The sequence below is a fragment of the Xenopus laevis genome, chromosome 2S (genome assembly GCF_017654675.1).
Source record: "Xenopus laevis strain J_2021 chromosome 2S, Xenopus_laevis_v10.1, whole genome shotgun sequence".
NCBI classification, from domain to species: Eukaryota; Metazoa; Chordata; class Amphibia; order Anura; family Pipidae; genus Xenopus; species Xenopus laevis.
In genome coordinates, this window is record NC_054374.1 from 143,696,610 (window position 1) to 143,719,312 (window position 22,703).

At 40.5% G+C, this 22,703-nt stretch overlaps 1 protein-coding gene across 1 annotated transcript; it reads right to left on the reverse strand.

The window, feature by feature from the left end:
- Nucleotides 1-3,078: 3,078 nt before the first annotated feature.
- rfxap.S (regulatory factor X associated protein S homeolog) lies at nucleotides 3,079-10,133 on the reverse strand. Its single transcript, XM_018250238.2, has 3 exons — nucleotides 9,583-10,133; nucleotides 5,663-5,770; nucleotides 3,079-3,781 (listed from the first exon to the last, which is right to left on the reverse strand). The coding sequence occupies exons 1-3, from the start codon at nucleotides 10,003-10,005 to the stop codon at nucleotides 3,674-3,676; spliced, it is 639 nt and encodes a 212-aa protein (XP_018105727.1). The 5' UTR covers nucleotides 10,006-10,133; the 3' UTR covers nucleotides 3,079-3,673.
- Between the last annotated feature and the right edge of the window lie 12,570 nt (nucleotides 10,134-22,703).

The window sequence follows — 22,703 nt, forward strand, 5'->3', positions numbered from 1 at the left end:
CAGCCCATGGGCAAAAATGATATTCAGTAGGACATTGTCTAGAACGTCTGCATCCTTACTAAAATTCTGCCCAGTTCGGATAAAAGGTATTGGTGGGTGGAGGGTTAATATTATTATCCATTCTCTCTCTCTCTTGCTACTAGTGATGTGCGGGCCGACCCGATACCTGCAGGTTCTGGTCGACCTCCCACTGCTCCTCGCGGGTGGTAGGTTGAGCTCTTCTCCTGCTCTCCCCGCCACTTTCAAATGCCGACTTCCGGTTTTATGGTCTCGCGTCAGCTCACCCCGCCCCTTTTGTGATGTCATCGGTGGGGCGGGTCAGCACTGGTCTATAAAAGTCAGTATTATAGTAGAAAGCAGGACTGTATCAATTTGGGTGTGGACACAGGACACCTTGCAGGAGAATCCACCTACATATACTAAAGGTGAGCTACAGCCTATTTATAATTGATTTACTGGTCTATAAAAGGACCGGGTGCGGGTTGGAGCAGGATGAGTTAGGGTCGGGTGCCGGTCAGGAAAACCCTGACCCACACATCACTACTCTCTACTTATTTACCCACACACAGTGCCAGCTCCTCGTTGCGCTTGCAATCTAAGTAGGGATGCACCAAATCCACTGTTTTGGATTCAGCCGAATCCTTCATGAAAGATTCGGCCGAATACCGAATCGAATTCTAATTTGCATATGAAAATTGGAGATGGAAATACATTTTTTTTTACTTCCTGGTTTTGTGACAAAGTCCCGTGATTTTGAAAGAGTTGGGGAGCAACACAAGCATGAAAAATGTTCCTGGGTGGTGCCAAATAAGGGCTGTGATTGGCTATTGATAGTCCCCATGAGGACTGGCAGCTACAGGAGACTTGTTTGGCAGTACATCTGGTTTTTATACAACCAAAACTTGCCTCCAAGCCTGGAATTGAAAAATAATCACCTGCTATGAGGCCACTGGGAGCGACATTCAAGGGGTTGGTGAGCAACATGTTTACTAGCCAATGGTTGGGGATCACTGACTTACAGCGCGCTCTTCTCCAGCCACCGTGCATGAAAAAGAGATGGGGGATGGGACTCCCAATCTCTAATATTAGAACTGTAAAGGAAGGAACACACAGTATGAAGAGTTGGCTATGAAACGTTTCATTGTTTTGATGCGCAACATCTCCACATAGAGCACAAAAGTACACAATACAATTCAATACAAAGTAACAATACAACAATAAGGTCGTCATAAAACCACAAAATATGAACAAGTACAACATTCTCTTTAAAGAAACACAATTTTATAGGGACAACAGGGGAAATCTGAACTTCTGTATGCAAATCAATCCCCCTAAAGAATGACAGTATGATCCAACACTGTAACATACACCTGTCATACACATAATAGAGACGCCAAAACATGTTAACCCTGGCATCCAAAAACCTAGTTTTCTTTGAGGCTATGGTTTAATGCTACTTTTCATTATTTATCTTTTTAATCAGACTTCTCCTATTTATCCTCCAGCCATTCAAATGACTGGTTGCTATGGTAAATGGCACCTTAGCAACCACACAGCTAGTAAAATTCCAAACTCGTAAGCTGATAAAAAGTTACAGCAAAATGATATAAAAAATTGAAGACCAAATTCAAATTGGCCTGTAAAATTACTGTACATCATACTAAAAGTTAACTTAGAGGAGAACTAAACCCTAAAATTGAATATGGCTAAAGATGCAATGTTTTATATACCGTACTGAACTTATTGCACCAGCCTAAAGTTTCAGTTTCTCAATAGCAGCAATGATCCAGGACTTCAAACTTGTCACAGGGGGTCACCATCTTGGAAAGTGTCTGTGACACTCACATGCTCAGTGGGCTCTGAGCAGCTGTTGAGAAGCTAAGTTTAGGGGTTGTCACTAATTATCCAGCAGAAAATGAGGTTGGTCTGTAATATAAACTGATGCTACAGGGCTGATTATTAAATTCTGATGCTAATTGCACTGGTTTCTGAGCTGCCATGTAATAATTATCTGTATTAATTACTAATCAGCCTTATATTGTGACATTTCTATTCTATGTGTACTGTATATTGAGTCGATCCCTAAGCTCAGTAAGTGACAGCAGCACAGAGCATGTGCAGTGAATCAGCAGAAAAGAAGATGGGGAGCTACTGGGGCATCTTTGGAGACACAGATCTTTACAGCTAAAGGGCTGTGGTTGCCTTGGGCTGGTACAGAAGCACAAAACATAATGTACAACATTTCTAACTACTTCTTTAGTTAGGCTTTATTTATCCTTTAAAGGTTAACTACTCCTTTAAGCATATAGTTACTTTAGCCATTGGCCTGCCATGTAGTAAAGATAATATACATACATATCAACATATTGCTTCTTAAACTATGCAAGCATGCTACCATGATAATCTGCCATTGTTATGCTGGAGGAAGTGAGTTTAGTTAACATATGGAAAATACCTCCCAAAATTTTAGAAATAAAAAAAGGGACAAAAAAGTTTTTTGACTACGCCAATTTTTGTGGCCACACCCCCTAATTATATTATAATATAATTATATATTATACAAAAACACAAATTATATTATACAAAAACATGTTTGTGTTTTTTTTTCAGTTATTACAGTTTTGCTAATGAAGGTGAGTCTAACGTCTCCCAAGAGACCTGTTATCTAACATTGTTAAGGGGTTGTTCACCTTTGAGTTAACTTTTAGTATGATATAGAGAGTGATATTCTGAGACAACTTACAAATTGTTTTCAGTTTTTATTATTTAAGGTTTTTGAGTTATATAGCTTTTTATTCAGCAGCTCTTCAATTTGCATTATAAACAATCTGGTAGCTAGGGTCCAAATTACCCTAGCAACCATGCATTGATTTTTGAATAAGATACTGGACAATAAATAGAACAGGACCTTACTAGAAAGATGAGAGATGAAAAGTAACAATACAGTTGTAGCCTTACAGAGCATTTGTTTTTTTAGATGGGGTCAGTGACGCCCATTTGAAAGTTGGAAAGGGTCAGAAGAAAAAGGCAAATAATTATAAAACAATACAAAATAAATAATGAAAACCAATAGAAAAGTTGCTTGGAACTGGCCTTTATATTAAATACTAAACGTTTACTTAAAGGTGAACCACCCCTTTAAGTCAGAAACTTTTTTTCTTTTTAAAAACGAGGGAGTGTGGGTTGAGCTGTCAAAAGAGGGACTGTCCCTCTAAAAACGGGACAGTTGGGAGGTATGCATTGAATATTAAAAAAACAGAGTAAAACAAACAAATCCATATTAAAACATATAAAAAAGTAAAACAGAATGAGATCCAAAAGTTACAAAACTCATTGGTTACAAAACGTGTTGATGCAAAAGGTATAAAGTACGACATCACTGATTGGCTTTTACCTCTGAATGTTCCAGGACACAAATGCAGAAGTTGATCGAGAAAGAATTGGTTCATTGGGGGGAATATTGCTGCAATATCAGTATCAGTAGAGACAATGAACTGTTTCACTGTGTAACACGTGTGCATGGCGCCACCAGAACCAACTCTTTTACCATTTGTAATTCAATGTGCACAGAAATGTATAAAATTCTGATCCAAACCAATAAATAAAAAGTTTTAGTGCTGGAAGCCCCGGCTTATGAATGATAAGAAGAAGGAACTGTGCTCTTCTTGCAAATTCATTGGGAAGAGCCTTGGGATGACTGTCTTTGCTCGAATGCTTGGCGACTGAGAAGCTGCTGCTGAGTCTGCAGGAAGCGGACGACTTCTGGGCTTCTGAGCAGTGACTTGCAGAAAGACAACAATAGATTAGCTGAGGTGTGGACAGAAACATTTTTTTTATTTATCATATCATTTATCCATATTTTTTTTTCTTAGGGCAGAGACATGGTCAGATTCGGGGAGATTAGTCGCCCAGCGTCAAAGCTCCTCTTCTTCGGACGATTAATTCCCCTGAACTGCCTCCCATCGGCTAGAATATAAATCGCCGGCGGGATAGCACTCGGAGCGCTTCGTTTTCCGAAGTCGCCTCACGAGGGAACTTTGTGCGACTTTGAAAAAAAGAAGGTTCCGAGTCCCATCCTGCCGGCGATTTACATTCTAGCTGATGGGAAGGCAGTTCGGGGAGATTAGTCGCCTGAAGAAGAGGAGATTTGACGCTGGGCGACTAATCTCCCCGAATCTGACCGTGTTTCTGCCCTAAGAAAAAAAAATGGATTTTGATACATAAGCCCCTAAGAGGTGATTAATTGTCAGGCGAATAAATCTCCCCGAATCTGAGCATGTGTCTTTGCCCTTAGGGAGCTAGCACACGGGCAGATTCGGGGAGATTTAATCGCCTGGCGACTAATCGCCTCTTCTGCTGGGCAACAATCTCCCCGAACTGCCTTCCACCTGATATGAGAAAACGCCAGCACCAATGTACTCGCAGCGCTTCAATTTCCAAAATTGCCTCACGAGGAAACTTCGGGTGACTTTGGAAATAAATTGAATTCATTATAGTAGGCGGAAGGCAGTTCGGGGAGATTGACGCCCCACTGAAGAGGCGATCAGTCGCCAGGCGACTTAATCTCCCCGAATCTGCCCGTGTGCTAGCTCCCTTAAAGTCTTTATTTTTGTTTCAAGGGAAGGGGAAAGATGTAACAAAATAAGACAAGATGGATAAACAAGATAAAACAAACATGGCTCACAGTTTTAAACAAGTATTAACCATTTGGTGTCTCCAGTGGCCCAGAGATATTAGTTTTTCTGAGTTTTTAAAAATGTCCGACCAAACTAGAATCCACCATTTTACTTTATTTATTGTTAAAAAAAAAGCATGAATAAATCGGTTTGTGAAAAAAAACATTTTTCCAGATTCGTGCGATTTTTTTCAGATTTTTGGCCGAAAACTCAGAAATAGTTGGATTTTCAGGCTAATTCAATCACAGAAACTTCACAATAACATAGGGACCTCTCCCATTGACTTATATACTACCTCAGTAGGTCTGAGAGTCCGGATTTTCGGATTCTGACTTTTTGCAGCCTCGGGGGTTTCATAAATCCCAAAAAATTCGAGGGTTTTTTTTCCACAAAAAAACCCTCAAATTATTCAAGTTTTTGGCATTTGGACTTTGATAAATAACTCTGTGTGTTTGAGAAGATTGTGTTTGCCCACTGTTATGTTATTACTGCTTCCTCCGTAATAACAATCTGCTTCTGACTTAATTCAAGATCATATTTTTATTATTTGTATAGCGCCAACATATTCCATAGTGCTTTACAGAGATTATCCATCATTCACATCAGTCCCTGCCCCAGCAGAGCTTACAGTCTAAGGTCCCAGTCACATTCACACACTCTAGGACTAATTTTATCTGGAACCTGCCTGTATGTTTTTGGTGTGTGGGAGGAAAATGGAGTACGCAGAGGAAACCCACATGATAATGGGGAGAACAAATAAAGCCCTTGTAAATAATGTTTTGGCTGCAAGACCACTGCACCAATGAATACAATAATCCAGGTAATACCAACGTTTGCATGTTTTTTCTTGCAACAAAATGCACCAAGAGACAAACCAGTGATGCTCTGGATTTTGGTTTAAACTCCAGATTCAGACCCATTATGACTTGGCAGGCAGCAGTCGTACATATACAGCTCACTCTCATGAAGCGTCACAGAATACTTACCAGTCGCTTCTGGTTTAATACTTGTTCCAGTAGTGATGGCCGTGCAGGTCGATCCCCGACGGAATTAGACCTTTGTTTGGTAAGTGAGATCGGGCACTCTGGGCTGTCCTGCATGGAAAGGTTTAGGGATAAATAGAGCAATTAATACCATGAGTAGTGTCATCAATGAGACCAAATATACTGAAAAACATTCATATTTAGTTCCTGTATATTAAAACTCTCAAATTCACTTAAAAACAAAATAAACTACAATTGTTTACAAAGTACAGGTATGGGATCCGTTATCTGGAAACCCATTATCCAGAAAGCTCAGAATTACAGAAAGGATGTCTTCTATAGACTTTATCAAATAATCCAAATGTTTAAATTAGATTTCCTTTTTCTCTGTAATAATAAAACAGTACTTTGTACTTGATCCCAACTAAGATATAATTAATCCTTTTTGGAAGCAAACCCAGCCTATTGGGTTTATTTAAAGGACCAGCAATATCAAAAAATGAAATTGTTTTAAAGTAATAAAAATATAATGCAGTGTTGCCCTGCACTGGTAAAACAGCAGTGTTTGCTTCAGAAACACTACTATTGTTTATATAAATAAGCTGATGTGTAGTAGTGGGGGCAGCCATTCAAAGGAGCAAAAGCTCAAGTTACACAGCAGATAAGCTCTGTAGAACATAATGGTGTTATCTGTTGTCCATTACTTATCCTGTGCCATTTAGCCTTTTTTCAATTTCCGCCATTGCTACAAAGCAGCTTGTTTATATGAACTATAGTAGAGTTTCTGAAGCAAACAGATCATTTTTACCAGTGCAGGGCACCAGTACATGATATTTTCTTTACTTTAAAACACTTTAATTTTTTGGTGTTACTGGTCCTTTAATGTTTACATGATTTTCTAGTAGACTTAAAGGGCATGTAAAGTCTAAAATGGAATAAGGCTAGAAATGCTGTACTTTGTATACTAAATATAAAGATGAACTTACTGCACCACAAGCCTAATCAAACAAATAATTTATGCTTTCAAAGTTGGCTACAGGGGGTCACCATCTTGTAACTATGCTAAACATCTTTGCAAGACTAAGACTGTGCACATGCTCAGTGTGATCTGGGCTGCTTAGGGATCATCATAAACAAAGCTGCTCGAGTTCTGCATGGCTGGGAAGTAAGGCGGGGGCTCCCCCTGCTGTTCATAAGTATGATTGTTTCCCTGCTCAGCAGTTGGGGACTGTATGACAATTCCTATCCACAGCAGTAAATGAAGAGAGAATTTCACTGCATACAGTCAGGTTTCTTATAAAAACGGTACACATTTTTTAATTAAAGTATATTGGAGATAGGTTTCTTTTTCATTAAAGAAAGTAAAAATGGGATTTTATTTTTTTGCCTTTACATGCCCTTTAAGATGACGTATGAAGATCCAAATTACTGAAAGATCGGTTATCTGGAACACCCCAGGTCCTGACTATTCTGTATAACAGGTCCCATACATGTAGTGAAAGTAGCAATGTACTCGTACATCTGCACAGTGAAGCAGCTTACATTTCTCATGAGGTTTGCCGACAATGCAGGCCTCATTTACATACACTCCAGGTACAAGTGATATAGAAGGCAGGGCTGGGAGCTCCAAGCAACCCGATCAGTTGCTTCGCTCTCAACCGCAATGGGTACATGAGCATATGTGCCCAGATGAGTGTATGCATGAGCGTGAACAGGCACGCTTTGTAGTAGGAGAGCAGAACTCGCTCAGTCAGACTAGGGGTAAGCAACAGGAAGATATGTGCCTGGCACCCCTAAGCTTTGTGCCATAGGCATGTGCCTCTTCTGCCTACTCTAGTTGCGGCCCTGACAGAAGGGACACAAAATCACCCGCTCATTCAATAAGCATGCGCATACAGGGCATAGTTGTAAAATGCCAGCCCTGTCTTTACCCCCTGCTATAAGGCTGCTGGTAAGTACAGAGCTCCTTCACCCTGTGCCTGCTGCTGCTTGAGTTGTAGGAGCTTGAGAGGGGCCGCCTATGTACCACACCTCATGAACAGAATAGCAGCCCAGTATTCATTGGTGTAGTACAGGCCCTTATTGCACAGAAAATAAATAAAGTGTAGCAAATCTTGCAGAGGATCAGTCCAGAAGGTTTCTTGTATTTGTCTGTGAAAGCTTCATTGCATCCTTGCTTAAAGGAGAACTAAAGCTTAACTAAAGAACTAGCTAGAAACGTTGTAAATTATGTTTTGTGTTTCTGTACCAGCCCAAGGCAACTACAAACCTTTAGCAGTAAAGATCTGTGTCTCCAAAGATGCCCCAGTAGCTCTCCATCTTCTTTTCTGCTGATTCACTGCACATGCTCTGTGCTGCTGCCACTTACTGAGCTTAGCGACTGACTCACAATATACAGTTCACAGAATATAAATGTCACAATATAAGGCTGATTAGTAATTAATACAGATAATTACTACATGGCAGCACAGAAACCAGTGCAATTAGCATCAGAATTTAATAATCAGCCCTGTAGCATCAGCTTATATTACAGGCCAACCTCATTTTCTGCTGGATAATAAGTGACGAGCCCTAAGCTTAGCTTCTCAACAGCTGCTCAGAGCCCACTGAGCATGTGAGTGTCACAGACACTTTCCAAGATGGTGACCCCCTGTGACAAGTTTAAAGTCCTGGATCATTGCTGCTATTGACAAGCTGAAACTGTAGGTTGGTGCAATAAGTTCAGTATATAAAATATGGCATTTTTAGCCATATTAATGTTTAGGCTTTAGTTCTCCTTTAATAGTTTAAAAATGATCGGTGAGCACTACTTTCCCTTGTTTGTTTGCAAATCTTGGCATTTACTCTGCTGAGCACCAGCAACACTATAAAGCTCATACAGACATCAATAATCACAACCATCTTCGCTTTGTCACTCATGGACTATAAACCTATGGCATTAGATCTTTGTGTAAATTGCAAATCTAAAAGTCTAAAAGTTGTTGAGCAGAAAGATGGTGCAGGGAATAGCTGAGTGTAGCATGCATTAGATGAGGATTAGTCAAACTCTGGTACTCCAGGCTATGAGACTTAGGGGCAAATTTACTAAAGGGCGAAGTGATGAATGCCGGTGAAAATTCGCCAGCATGACGTCATTTCGGTACTTCGCCGATTTACTAACGGGCACAGGAGTAACTTCAATAGCGAAAGAAACAGATGCTGGCGCTCATTCGCACTCAATCGCCAGGTGAAGTTGCGCTCTGGTGAAAGACGTTACTCTGCAAATTCACTAAGATGCGGGTTTTACTGGACGTTACCTCTTGCGCCAGACTTGCCTTCACCACCTCAGACCAGGCAAAGTGCAATAGAGTAGATAGGACTTCCTCAAAATTTAGTTGAACATTTTTCTAAGTCCCAAAAAACGCTGGCGTCCTTTCCATTTTTCAGGGTGATAGGCTGCAAAAGAGCGTAAATTTTTTTGGGGGTAACCAACTTCCCCCCTACATTCCCTAACATACGGCACATTAACTATACACTGGGCTCATGTGTAGGGCAAAATAATAACTCTATTTTATTTGTGTAATGTATTTGCTGCAACATTCAACTTCCCGCTGTATGCAAATTAGCCAACACTAGCTAACTTCTCTCTGATTGCCGAATTAACGCGAGCGCAACTTCGCCAGCGTTCGGTGCCCTGGACGCAGCTTTGCATGTTAGTGAATAAACATTGTCTGAGTGAATTTTCACCTGACGAAACATTGCGCTGCCTGTGAAGCCATCGCTGGTGAATTTTTGGCGCTTAGTAAATTTGCCCCCTAGTATTACTGACCGGCAGTGCTGGGGTCCTAGGGTTCACTTCTGTGACACATTGTGCTTTCCTAGGTACCCCAAAATATACAGGCAGCTATATATATATAGTGATCCCTGCCCATAGCCGGGCTGACCTCCAGTTTGCTGGCAGTGCTCATGGCCTGGTCGTTCTTCTTCTTGTTCTTGTACTTGTCCTTGTACATCTTGTTGCGGTGCTTCTTGCACATCCACGGCTTCCTCTGCTTGGCCACCTGACTAGTGGTCTCCGGACAGCCCTGGAAAGTGCACGACTTGGTCACCACACTCTCATTGTCCCCAGAGTTATCCTCGTCCTCTAGCTCCTCGGGGCTGGCTGTACTGTCCAGCAGGTCACTGTTCTCCTCCTCGGGCTCCACGGATTCCACGGGAACCATGTTAAAGTAGAGCACCCTGGAGTCCATCTCGGCCGGGTACTGTCCGACTCCATCTGTCTCTGCCGGCTGCAGGGTAGTGAGTTCCACGCTGCCTTGATCCGGCTCCTCTTCTTCTTCGTCCCGAGAGGCCACGGGCTGCTGCATCCTTGTCTGGCGCCACTAGCGCTCCTCTCGGACCCAAACAAACGAGCTGTCAGCGCACTCTGATGACGTCACGTCTGATGGGAAAGAGATCCTTGCGCGCTTTCTTCCTTCTGCAGTGATTTGGTTTCTGTCAGAGATTCATTGAAACGTCTAAAAGTCTGGTCCCATGATACCAATAAATTGATTTCTATGCATAGGAATACTGCCTCACTGGATCTTTACTTTTGCAAGTCATAATATATAATAAATATAACTTTATTAAGTTTTTAACAGAAAACAGAAGGAGGACAAACTTGGAAGAGTATACATTCACTCAATAAAACATTCACTCAATAAAACATTCACTCAATAAAACATTCACTCAATAAAAGCACAGATTGGATATATTTCAAGCATACTGTTGTGGGAGAGGGTGTGAGAAGCTTGGGGTGTTTAATATAGTGGATAATGTACCCCCTACTGTAATTTATATAGTGAATAAAGTACCCCCTCTTGTAAAATATGAGGATATTAGAAGTTACCTCGGAGTTCCATGACCTGTATAAAAACACAAGGCCAAATGCAGAGTGTTTTTATACAGGTCATGGAACTCCGAGGTAACTTGTAATATCCTCATATTTTACAACTGGGGGTACTTTATTTATTATAATACACAAGTTTCAGTGAGTCATGTGACAGAAATGACATCAGAACTCACCGTTTATAACTGATGACATCAGAACTCACTGTTTATAAGGATATAATTTACAAGATATTCATGGCTTTTGTGTATTATATAGTGAATAAAGTACCCCCTCTTGTAAAATATGAGGATATTAGAAGTTACCTTGGAGTTCCATGACCTGTATAAAAACACAAGGCCAAATGCAGAGTGTTTTTATACAGGTCATGGAACTCCGAGGTAGCTTGTAATATCCTCATATTTTACAACTGGGGGTACTTTATTTATTATAATATACAAGTTTCAGTGAGTCATGTGACAGAAATGACATCAGAACTCACCGTTTATAACTGATGACATCAGAACTCACTGTTTATAAGGATATAATTTACAAGATATTCATGGCTTTTGTGTATTATAAAGATATTATGTCACCGAGGAGTTATGTGAACATAAAAAAGCACGAGGCCGAAGGTCACATAACTCTGAGGTGACTTCTAATATCTTTATAAATTTCAGTAGGGGGTACATTATGCATTATAACAGGGGTGTCCAAACTTTTGGCTCGCCGGGCCACATTGGAAAAAGATAAAATTGTCTGGGGCCACACATGACATACACAAAAACACGTTTGATTTGTAAGAGTAAAGGAAATACACAGAAAAGAACTACAATGCCAGTTGGATAACCAGATGGAGCTATACACTGGAATATGGGACACCTGGATATTAAATAGACGTATTATTATATTATTATTACTAACTGGGAAATGGGGAGAGTCCCCCCTCCTCCTATTTCCTCGGGAACCAAGCGTTTCAAGCTGGGCCGCATGTGGCCCCCGGGCCGCAGTTTGGACACCCCTGCATTATAATCTACATTTTGTGTGAAATGTCGGGAGGGGTGTGGGGGGGGGCTTTGGCAGTTTCAGTGTCCAATTCGAAAGTGGCGGCGTCCAATTTCGGACTCGTGGCGTCAAAATCGGCGGCTGGGGACTGCTGTTATAAACGGCGCGTTCTGACATCAGAACGCAACGTTTATAAGGATGTCATTTACAGTCTGGTCCCATAGGGAAATGACCAGACTGTAGATTATATGGGGATGATACAGGGAGAGAGGAAGAAGCCGCTTCAGCAATGACCTACTAGGACATCATATTTGTTATCTATAGTCATCATATATCTAATCTCCTGTATAGTTATTTGCTTGTAGATAATGAACTTGGTTGTTCATGCTGGAGAAGAGGCTTAAGGGGTGATATATGATAACTATGCATACCTCCCGCGGCTCGTTGCATGGTGCCATTTTTGTGGCCACACCCCCCCAATTACCATGTTCATTTTACAAAATGTGGCAGGTTATGAAAGTTTGAACATATTTCTGTGGTTCTTTTCCTTTATTACAGTTTTGCTAATAAAATGTGAATTGCCCTTTAAACGGTGAGTCTTAAATTCTCCCAAGAGACATTTTTATCTTAATTGTTACAATTCCTTATTTGCTTATCTCAAAATTGTTACAAAAGTATCTCAGTGCACCTGGTGGCTGTTCTGGGCTCTCTGCCAAAAGTCAATTAAGTTAGAAACTTTGTATCTTTTTCTGGCTGTTCAGTGCAAGAGATGAAAGAGAAAGTCGGGACATTTCAGTAACAAGCCGGGACTGCAGGTTGAGCTGTCAAAGCAGGACTGTCCCACTCAAAACAGGACAGTTGGGAGGTATGACTATGTATAAAATATATAAGGGCATCATATAATAATCTCTCTAATGCTTTATTTACCAGTAGTTCTTTCCATCTGACACAAGGTCACACATTCCAATTAGAAGAAAAGAGGTTCGGAAGGGATTTTTTACAGTGAGAGCTGTGAAGATGTGGAATTGTCTCCCTGAATCAGTGGTACAGACTGATACACTAGATAGCTTTAAGAAGGGGTTGGATGGCTTTTTAGCAAGTGAGGGAATACAGGGTTATGGAAGATAGCTCATAGTACAAGTTGATCTAGGGACTATTCCCATTTGCCCCTCTGAGGCAAATTGGAGAGGCTTCAAGTGGGTTTTTTTGCCTTCCTCTGGATCAACTAGCAGTTAGGCAGGTAACTGGCAGGCCACGTGGCAACCCTATATATATAGACAACGGTCGTTACTTCACAAATTCACTAAGATGCAAATTTTACTTAAAGAGATACTGGAATCATAAAATAACATTTTATATTATCTATCATAACATTGTCTTTGAATGCTATTTTTAATTTTGCCATGAAAGTATTTGCCTGATTCTTTTACATTACCTTTCTTATTACCCTGTTCCTCTATGAGGGGGCTGCTATATTTGTGCAGCAGGAGACCATTAGCATTAGAAACTCTAACTGACAGGTTAAGAAGGGACAGTCAGGGTGGCAAAACAGTCAGGTTTAGGAACTTCAAGTGACAATTACTTACAAAAGCAGAAATATCAGCGAAAAACATCAACATGACGTATAGTTAACTTTTGATGTAGATTAATATTTTGAAAATATTTTTTTTAGTGTCAATATCACTTTAAAGAAGAATTCAACTCTAATGTTAAAAAACCCCTACCCCACTACCCTACATAGACCCCCCCCTCCCTCCTCCCCCCGGGAAGATGGATTCAGTTTGGCACTGGTTGGGCGGGGTTGGGTTAGGGTTGGGTGCGGGTCGAGTTCTTCTCGACCCACTCATCACTATTTTACAGGTATGGGATCTGTTATGTGGAAACCTGTTATCCAGAAAGCTCTGAACAGGCTGTCTCCCATAGACTCCATTTTATCCAAATAAAAAAAAATCCCTTTTCTCTGTAATAATAAAACAGTACCTTGTACTTGATCCAAACTAAGATATAATTAATCCTTATTGGAAGCAAAACCAGCCAAATGGATTTATTTAATGTTTACATGGTTTTCTAGTAGACTTAAGGTATGAAGATCTGTTAGCTGTAAAACCCCTGGGTCCTGAGCATTCTGGATAACAGGTCCCATACCTGTATATGAAAGCTTCCATTCTTATAATATACATGTTATTGGCAATATTTATCTTTTTTTTTTGGTTAAAAAAAGATCCATTATAAATCTAGTTTATAATCAGTGTTGATTAAGATTCCGTTACATGTTATCTGATTAAATTCCAGTCAATATATGCCTTGCCAAGTTCAATCGGTATCAAACCTTAGGAAAAACCAAACTCAGGAACCATAGTGACCCTTCATTTACTTTTATTGCTAGTTTTACAAAAAGTGCAAAATTAAACCCTAGTGCTCTGTCATATGGCAGAGCTTCTGTCGATGCTTTTGGGCATAACATAATTATCAGATGCAGTCTGCTGTTTGAAGCCCAGTAAATCAAAAGCTGCCCATGGGAATGTATAAATGATAACTCAATTATTTTCTTTTGGTACGCTTTGAAAGATGAAAGAGGTTATCTACAGAAATAGATGCAAATGACTATTTGAAACACGTAAACCCCCCGAGATTTAGGTATGAGAATATATTTCATTGAAGGGTTGTTTTATCTGTTACGGCAGTGAATTTTTATCTCTGGTGGGGACATTTAAATGCTATTAGGGTGGATCTACATGATTCTTTTCACACAGTGACATTTTTTTTCTTAAAAAGGCATAGAAATAAAAAATATAACACTCAACAATTCTAGGTAACAATTTCATTACAGATGGCTCAAGGGATTCTCAGGAGATATGCCACCTCGGAAGTTCTGATGTCTGCTGCAGCGATCAAAATATGGCACAGCCTTAAGGCTGGTGACAATACACAACAAAAACTGAATAAAAATTCTGGCAGATTAGAGAGCTTCTGTCAGTCCCTTGCTCTGAGGTTTATAGTTTAGCAAGATAAGAATCCACCTACAGAGAGAAGCTGCATGCAGTCAGTTTAGGCAAAAATAATATACACATTTTCAGAAGGCGTGAAAGACAGTGGCAAAGTTAAATCTGCTAAATCGACATATTTTATGGAAAAGACCAGGGGCAGATTAATGCACAAGCTACCATAGGCTATAGATTAGGGGCTCAATGTGATCAGGGGGCCATTTAACATAAAGATTACTGATTTGTTTGTGGAGTTTTAGCATCCAAATCTGTCACCCATCCTACAGAATCCATTTGCTAAATAAAGTTTAGTGGAAAATGTGATGGACGTCTTTGCTATGAGAACAAATGTATCAGACTAATAACAAACAAGCTGGTTTACTCTAGAACTCTTATTCACTTACAGTGAGCAATAGAGCGCCTGGTATGCACTGTAACAAAATAACCATGGTCTAATATTTTACTCCTTAGTTATTACACCCTGCAGATGTTCAGGATTCAGTAAGAAGCTTTATGGCAGGAACTATTAGCAGTGGTCCTTCTGGGAATAGCATCAGGCTTTATCCAAGTAATATCAGTGTTTGCATGAGTACCCAATGCCAAATCTACCTGGCTTGCTGGGCATCATGGTATCTCTCTATATTTCTCAGTACTAGGGGTGCTCATGCCCCGATGTGCAGCAGCAATTTGATTTGATTCACTCTACTGTACCAACCCCTTGTCCTCCCTGCACATTGCTTGCCCAGTCCTAGTATTAGGCTCAATGACAATCTCTATGCTTCTGTCCCCGGCGCAAGTTCTTCTTCTTCCCTCCCCATCAAAAAGTTTATACAAAATACAACTCCCAGAACTCATCCCTAAACTTCCCTTTAATACTCCTCTTGCACTTTTCTTGACTTTATTATAGGCCAGTGATCCCCAACCAGTAGCTCGTGAGCAACATGTTGCTCTCCAACCTCTTGGATGTTGCTCCCAGTAGGTGATTATTTTTGAATTCCTGGCTTGGTAGCAAGTTTTGGTTGTATAAAAACCAGGTGTACTGCCAAACAGAGCCTCAATTTAGGTTTACAATCCTCATAGGGGCTACTATATGGCCAATCACAGCCCTTATTTGGTACGCCAAGAACATTTTTCATGCTTGCGTTGCTCCCCAACTCCTTTCACTTCTGAATGTTGCTCATGGATTCAAAAGGTTGGGGATCCCTGTTATAGGCATTCCCCTTCTCTGCATTTTTCTTCAAAATTCTCTTTTTCCTACCATCATTTCTCCTCCAGTCTTTGACTATGTACTGCACTTCTAAACACTATACTCTCTGCCATTGTCACAATGCTTTTGACCATGCTCACATACTCTCTCTCCATAATTCTTGCAATACCCCCCTTCTCTCTCTCCCACTTATCCAAAAAAAGTATTCATTCTGGGACACAAAAGGCCTATTGCTCATGCGTGATTATGTCACAACACCAAGCCCGCATTTTTGTGTCACTGTGCTACGTGCAGCACGAACCCCCTGGTTTCTTTAATTCAGAAAATCAAGTCGATGTCTATGATTGCTAATGTTTTTTACACTTTGCACCATGCCCCACTGTTGATAAATGACTCCTTAAGAATTTATTAAAGAATAAATATGGTTAGCACTGCTGGCTTGCAGTTCCGAGGCCTGAACTGGCACAAAAGGAGATTGTATTTTCTCCCCATGCTTTTATGGGTTTCCTCTTGGTCACCCCCAGTTAGTGTGTGTGTGCTCCACTGGGGCAGAAACTGATATGAATGATGTATAATAAAAGGCACAAAGTTTACGCTAGCTCAGTAACCTATAGTAACAAATACGATGTTTACAAGTACATGCTATCTGCTGATGGGGTTGCTATAGGTTACTGCACCTGGGCAAACTTAATAGGGGTCACTTACTGACCTGTATGCAAACTGCAAAAATGCAGGAATTAGCTATATACAGGTATGGGATCCATTATTCAGAAACCCATTATCCAGGAATGAATTACAGAAAAGCTGTCTCCCATAGACTCAATTTTATCCAAATAATCATGATTTCCTTCTTCTCTGCAAAAATAAAAGGGTATCTTGCACTTGATCCAAACTAAGATATAATTTATCCTTATTGGAAGCAAAACCAGCTTATTGGGTTTATTTAACATTAAAATAAAATAAACATCCAAATTACGGAAAGATTCATTATGCGGAAAACCCCAGGTTCCGAGCATTCTGGATAACAGGATTCATACCTGTATTTTGTATATTCTGCATTTTCTATATTGCCGCAGGCTCTAACATAGAGACCTGTGGTTTCCCCTACAAATGACTGTTATAGTCACTGCTCTATAGATAAGGGGTGGGTGGGGGGATCCTCATAGGTGGCCCTCTCCTTCCCCATTTGTATTAAACTCAAAGGAGTATTCTGCAAAACTTTCACATATACTGTATATACACACAAATATATATATTCTATACATTATGTTATAAATTGATTTAATTTATTGTATATATTTATTTTAGGGGCACCATTACCTACACATTACTAATGATTTTTATGAAAAAAAAAAAGTTAAGGAAAGATTGTTTTGCCACCATTTTTTATGTGCAAAAAGTCCAGATTTTTTTTTTCCGGTTTATAATTGTAAAAAAACTGCTTTTTAAAAAGAATTACTATGACAGAGCACTTAGTAGGGTGTAAATAATGCAATACGGAGACAATGTCAAATATGTGACGTTTTTTATAATATAAATTAATGTTTTATTCTGCAGCTTTTCAGTTTTGGATTTATTCTGTAACCTCGTTGATAGGGTCCGAGTTACCATAACAACCAGACAGTGATTTACATGACAGACTTGATAATAAATAGGACTAAACAAAGATATATCAAATAAATACTAATAATAACAATAAAAATGCAGCTTTATAATAAATCAAGTTGTCAGATGCCTTTAACCCACAGAAAGCAGACAGCATTTCCATTTCAGCCTGGAGAGAAACAGAACAGAATGGCAAATAGAAAATGAAGACCATGAGAATACCAATCATGCTCATTTATTTTTCAAGCAACTTTCTCCTTTAGTATAAGAAACGTATCCGTGCCCTTTTCTGAGTGGTGTCTCAAAGAAAATGCATAAAATATCATTTCAATTAAAATTTGAACCTACAGTAGTAGATCCACCAAATCCTGCCCGTCCTTTCCGAACTTTAATGTCTGAATCTCATTTAAAATTAAGAATTTGTAAAAAAATGGGTTTGAATGTTTAATGCCTCCAGTTCTGTGAGACAAAACATCATCTAAATGCAAATGACGGTGTCAGCATATAACCTATACAGGTATAAAGGGGCCAAGTGCAGGGAGGACGCTCGGCATTCCAAAACATTTGCTTCAGGACTCAATTATACATTTTTTCTTATTTTATTTAAATTGGGAGACAATCTATTGTTTTTTTTTTTACTTATGTTATTAATAAAATTATTTGTACAAGTGAATCCTATTTTTTGGTTAGTAGGACCATTTATTTTTTCTTTGCCACGTCCTGGCAAAAATCTGGCACTATGGACAACATGAGGAATTTAGAGGGTCTTTTTAATGGATTTTTAGATTTTTATTACTCCAGGCAACATAAAAATTAACACTTCAGATGTTTTCAAGAAGAAAATTAGGCAGATAATTGACATGTCCCCATGTGCAATAAAAGGCTCTAAGAATATTTAGGTGCAGTAACCCATAGTAACCAATAAGATGTTTGCTTGCAAATAGTTGCAAGTAAATGCTACCTGCTGGGGGGTTTGCTGCACCTCGGCAATCTTAATAGGGGTAATTTACTGAGCAGAATGTAGTATGCAAAGTGCAAAAAAATACAGCAAAATGATTTTGCACTTTGCACAATGCATTTTCTGTATTGCAGGTTCCTGTGCAATGTTCTGAGAGCCCAGAGATTGGTAGTTTCCCCCACAAATGACTGGGTTAAGTTGGCCATAGACACACAGATAAAGTCATACGTAAGGAATTTACTGTACATATGCTTTTTGGATTGTCTGTGGAATAATCACTCCGAATTTTTTCGTACCATGGGGAGGATTTCTGTTAGGTAATGATAATATCTTTGCAGCTAATGCCTATTTGACAATATCCACGGAAGACTGTCACTACTATTTCCGGGACATGACTTTCCCACGATTGCTGTGCAGTGTCGGACTGGCCCACAGGGATACCAGGAAAAGTCCCGGTGGGCCAAGGTGTCAGTGGGCCCTCATGCTGCTAGACATTTGGTCTATTTCATGGCCATTCTATGAGAACAAAGTGGCTAAATAGATGTAATAATAGATTAAAGTATGTAAAGAAAAGGAGAATAGATGTGTGAGGAAATGAAGAATAATAGTACAAAGAGTGGGCCCCTGGTCTAAGATTAATTGGTGGGCCCCTAATCAAAGGTTTTTGGGTGGACCTCTGGTGTCCCAGTCCGACACTGTTGCTGTGTGTCACTTAATGGGCAGAACATTGTCTGATTCAGTGGCGTAACTACGGTTGCCACCTGTCTGGTTTTGACCCGAACAGCCTGGTATTTTGAAGGACTGCTCGGGTCAAAACTTCCTGCCCCGTTTTCCAAATAGGGAAAACCGGGCAGGATTCCCTTTATTGACACGGCGATCGGGCAATCGCTGATCTCCGCTTCATAGCCCCGCCTCCTGACATCACAGACACGCCCATCCACGTCACGGTCCCACCCCCTTGCCCGGTCTCCACCGTTTCAAAAGGCGGCAACCCTAGTCGTAACTAGAGTGTGCCAGGCCCCCCTGCAAAGAAATCCAGCGCACTCCGATCCTCATCCTCCTACCCACTTCCCGCCTCTGCCCACTTTCTGCCCTGACTCTGCCCACTCTCTGCCAGGACTTTGCCCACTCTCTGTCTGACCCCACTGACCTGATCCCAACCACTCTCCATCCGACCCCATTCACTCTTTGCCCTGTGCCGGCTTATGCTCTGCTTTAGCCTTGTTAGGTATTGAGGAAGGTCTGTTTCCTCGATAGTTACCCCACTGGTCTGATTTGTTATTTACACTACTTTAATTCTACAATTTAAATTTGAATGGTTAGTTTTCGCTCGTATACGATCACTATCTGAACATTCATCATCCAAGGATTAAAATCTGAACGTCTATGTCCATCTTTAGTCAGTACACTATTGGTATTGGAACTAAGACTTTTGCAACATTGTTTAAACAGTGACAGCCAGGGGTTAAGCAAATGCTGTTTTAACTAGATACTTATTTTACAAATAACTTTAAAAACACAAACAAATTTAGATGAATACTGGAAAATTGCTTAGAATTAGGTTTTCTTTAATTAGGTATTTTTTAATTTTTGGGTTGACTTGCCCTTTAATCTGTAGCTTCAGTTGGTGAATATTGGCTGAAAAGGCAGATGTACTTATCTGTTCATCAGCTGATCAGAAACCCAAAATATTGTCCCATACAAGGGCTCCTTAACTTGCTGTGTGTTAGTTTCTATGTGAGGTTGCACCTCTAGGAATGGAGAAGATAATGCAGAGCAGACAGGATCAGAGGGCCTTTCCCCAAGCCAGAGGAGCAACAGGGAGATGCATTATCATTGTAAGAGAGCAAATCAACTAAGTGGATGCTAAATGTGTTTTTGTTATTGGGCAAATTCTCTTGTTCATGCTTGGCTGCTCCAACTATGAGGGGGTTACAGCAATCGCCCCTTTGATTTCTCTAGAGCTTTGCTTATAATTAACTGTTACTGACTTTCCAAATTGGATTCTGTGATCTCTTTTGCTGTTGCGGTTTGTTTCTAGGATTACTTTCTTTTTTCCCCTCCATATGACTTAATTAATGCAACAAAGGTTACATTCAAAATAATATGAGACGTTTATAGTGCATTGCCCTTTTTGTGTGTGTGGGATCAGGTGGATTATGGGATATTGCATATGATTGCAGGGACACATGCTGATCAGCAAGAAAACCTGTCTTTATAAGGCTAATGGCATACCAGAGGGTATTTTTGGTTGAAATTTGCCTGTATGTGTGGGGGACACGTGGCTTCCATTCAAATCAATGGCAGGTGCACAGGCGGTGACTAGTGATGGGTGAATTTGAGCCATTTCACTTTGCTGAAAATTTGAAAAAACTGCGAAAATTAAAGTCTATGGGTGTTTTTCTTGCGGTGAAAATTTTGCTCATCAGTAGATGTGAGGGTAAAGTCCTGCGCGGAACCGATTTTTGAGACCCGAACCACAAACTGTGATACCCACAATACCCCACTTGGATCTGCTTCCAGACCCACCCATTAGCGTCTATGGGTGTAATTTTTGCAGTGAAAATGTTGCTCATCATTAGTGGTGACAGGTAGAGTCCTTCGCAGAACCAATTTTTGAGACTCAGCCCGTGTATTTACCCCGCTACTACGGCCTTATGCACAACCCGATCCACAACCAGCCGACCACCATTAAGCAGGAAGTGCTGTTGATGCAAACCAGAAGTGACATCATATTACTTAAGAAAAGAAATACAGAACCCAACCTGCAACCTGTGACCAACAAACCTGCATCTATACCCACATCCAAAAATCCTAACCTCATCCTGCAAGGTACCCGATTTTTTTGCGGATAACGCGTGGGTACCCGATCCGCTGCAGGACTCTAATGACAGGTGTTTCCATTTTACCCCTTACCTTTGCCCATAACCTTTTATTAGTATCATTATTCTCAGACAAGAACGGTTGGGTGGTCTGAATGTGGTCTGAGTCTCCTGGGGCAGGGTCTTTTTTTTCTCTTACGGTAAGTAAAAGTTTAGTTATAAAGCACTTTTTAGCTACAAAGGGGCAAATTCACTAAGCGCCTAACGCTAGCGTGAATTCGCTACCGTTGGGCATTTTCGTTACTTCGCAAATTCACTAACGGACGCTGGCGTAACTTCTCTAGTGTTAGCTCGCGCCCTTACGCCTGGCGAATTTGGGTAACTACGCTAATTCACTAACGCGCGCATTGTTCTGAACGCTACCTTTTACGCTAGACTTTCTTCGCCACCTCAGACCAGGCAAAGCGCAATAGAGTAGATAGGGATTGCTTCAAAAAAAGTTAATAATTTTTCGAAGTCCCACAAAACGCTGGCATATTTTCTTTATTATGGGTGATAGGCTGAAAAAGATCTAAATTTTTTTGGGGGTTCCCCTCCTTCCCCCCTACATTTCCTAACTCATGGCAACTTATCTATACAGTGGGCACATGTGTAGGGCAAAATAAAAATTTGATTTGATGTTTTGAATGTTTCCCAGGCTTGTGTAGTGCTGCTACGAATACTTCCATTGAAATTTGAATTTGGCGCCGTATGCAAATTAACCATTGCTAGCGTAACTTCGCTTTGCTTAGCAAATCAACGCTAGCGCAACTTCGTAACCTTACACTACCCCTGAGCGCAACTTCGGATTTTAGTGCGCTGGCGAAAATACGCCTGGCGAAGTGCAGCGCAACTACGATTCTTAGTGAATGTCCCACAAAGTGCTTTACAGACAAAAATACAAGAACTCATCCCCATAAATCAATAACAGCAACACTATATTACATCAGATTTGACTCACACTACTTAAAAGCCAAAGTATAAAAATGACATTTCTTGCAGTGATTGCTGCGGTTTAATGCAGAAGGCATTTCCAAACAAAACAGAATTCTCATCCGTGGCTGTCAGTATCGTGTGCTATCACTGATCCAACATGGAGCCGATTAACCTTTGTGCCACTGGCCGTTGAAGAGCTCTCTCAAGCATTTTTATGCATATTTAACTTATGGCGGGTTTACATCCCAGTTTATTGATAGAGTTGTTATTAACAGTTTACTGTAACGACCGGAAGTTACATTAGGAGCGATAACCAATAACTAACTAATAAACTTTCCTTTCATGGGGAAGTTTGGTTTTTGTGAGGCTATTGCAGGGGATCAGAGAAATCCTTCTCCTGTTTTTCTGTCTGTGACATCATACAGCCCAGTTACAGGCTGAAGAGCCATCCGATTGGCTGGGCAACCCAGTGCATCCTTGGGAGAGTGCCTGACTTTGGAGCCATTTGTACAGGGTCTTTGACAGAGTTTGATACAACAGGGTTTGTATGCTGAAACATCCAGCCAGAACAAGTTTGTTTGAGACTGTCCAGTGTAGAAAAGCTGCTGCAACACTGGAAGTACAGAGAGAGCTCATCCTGTT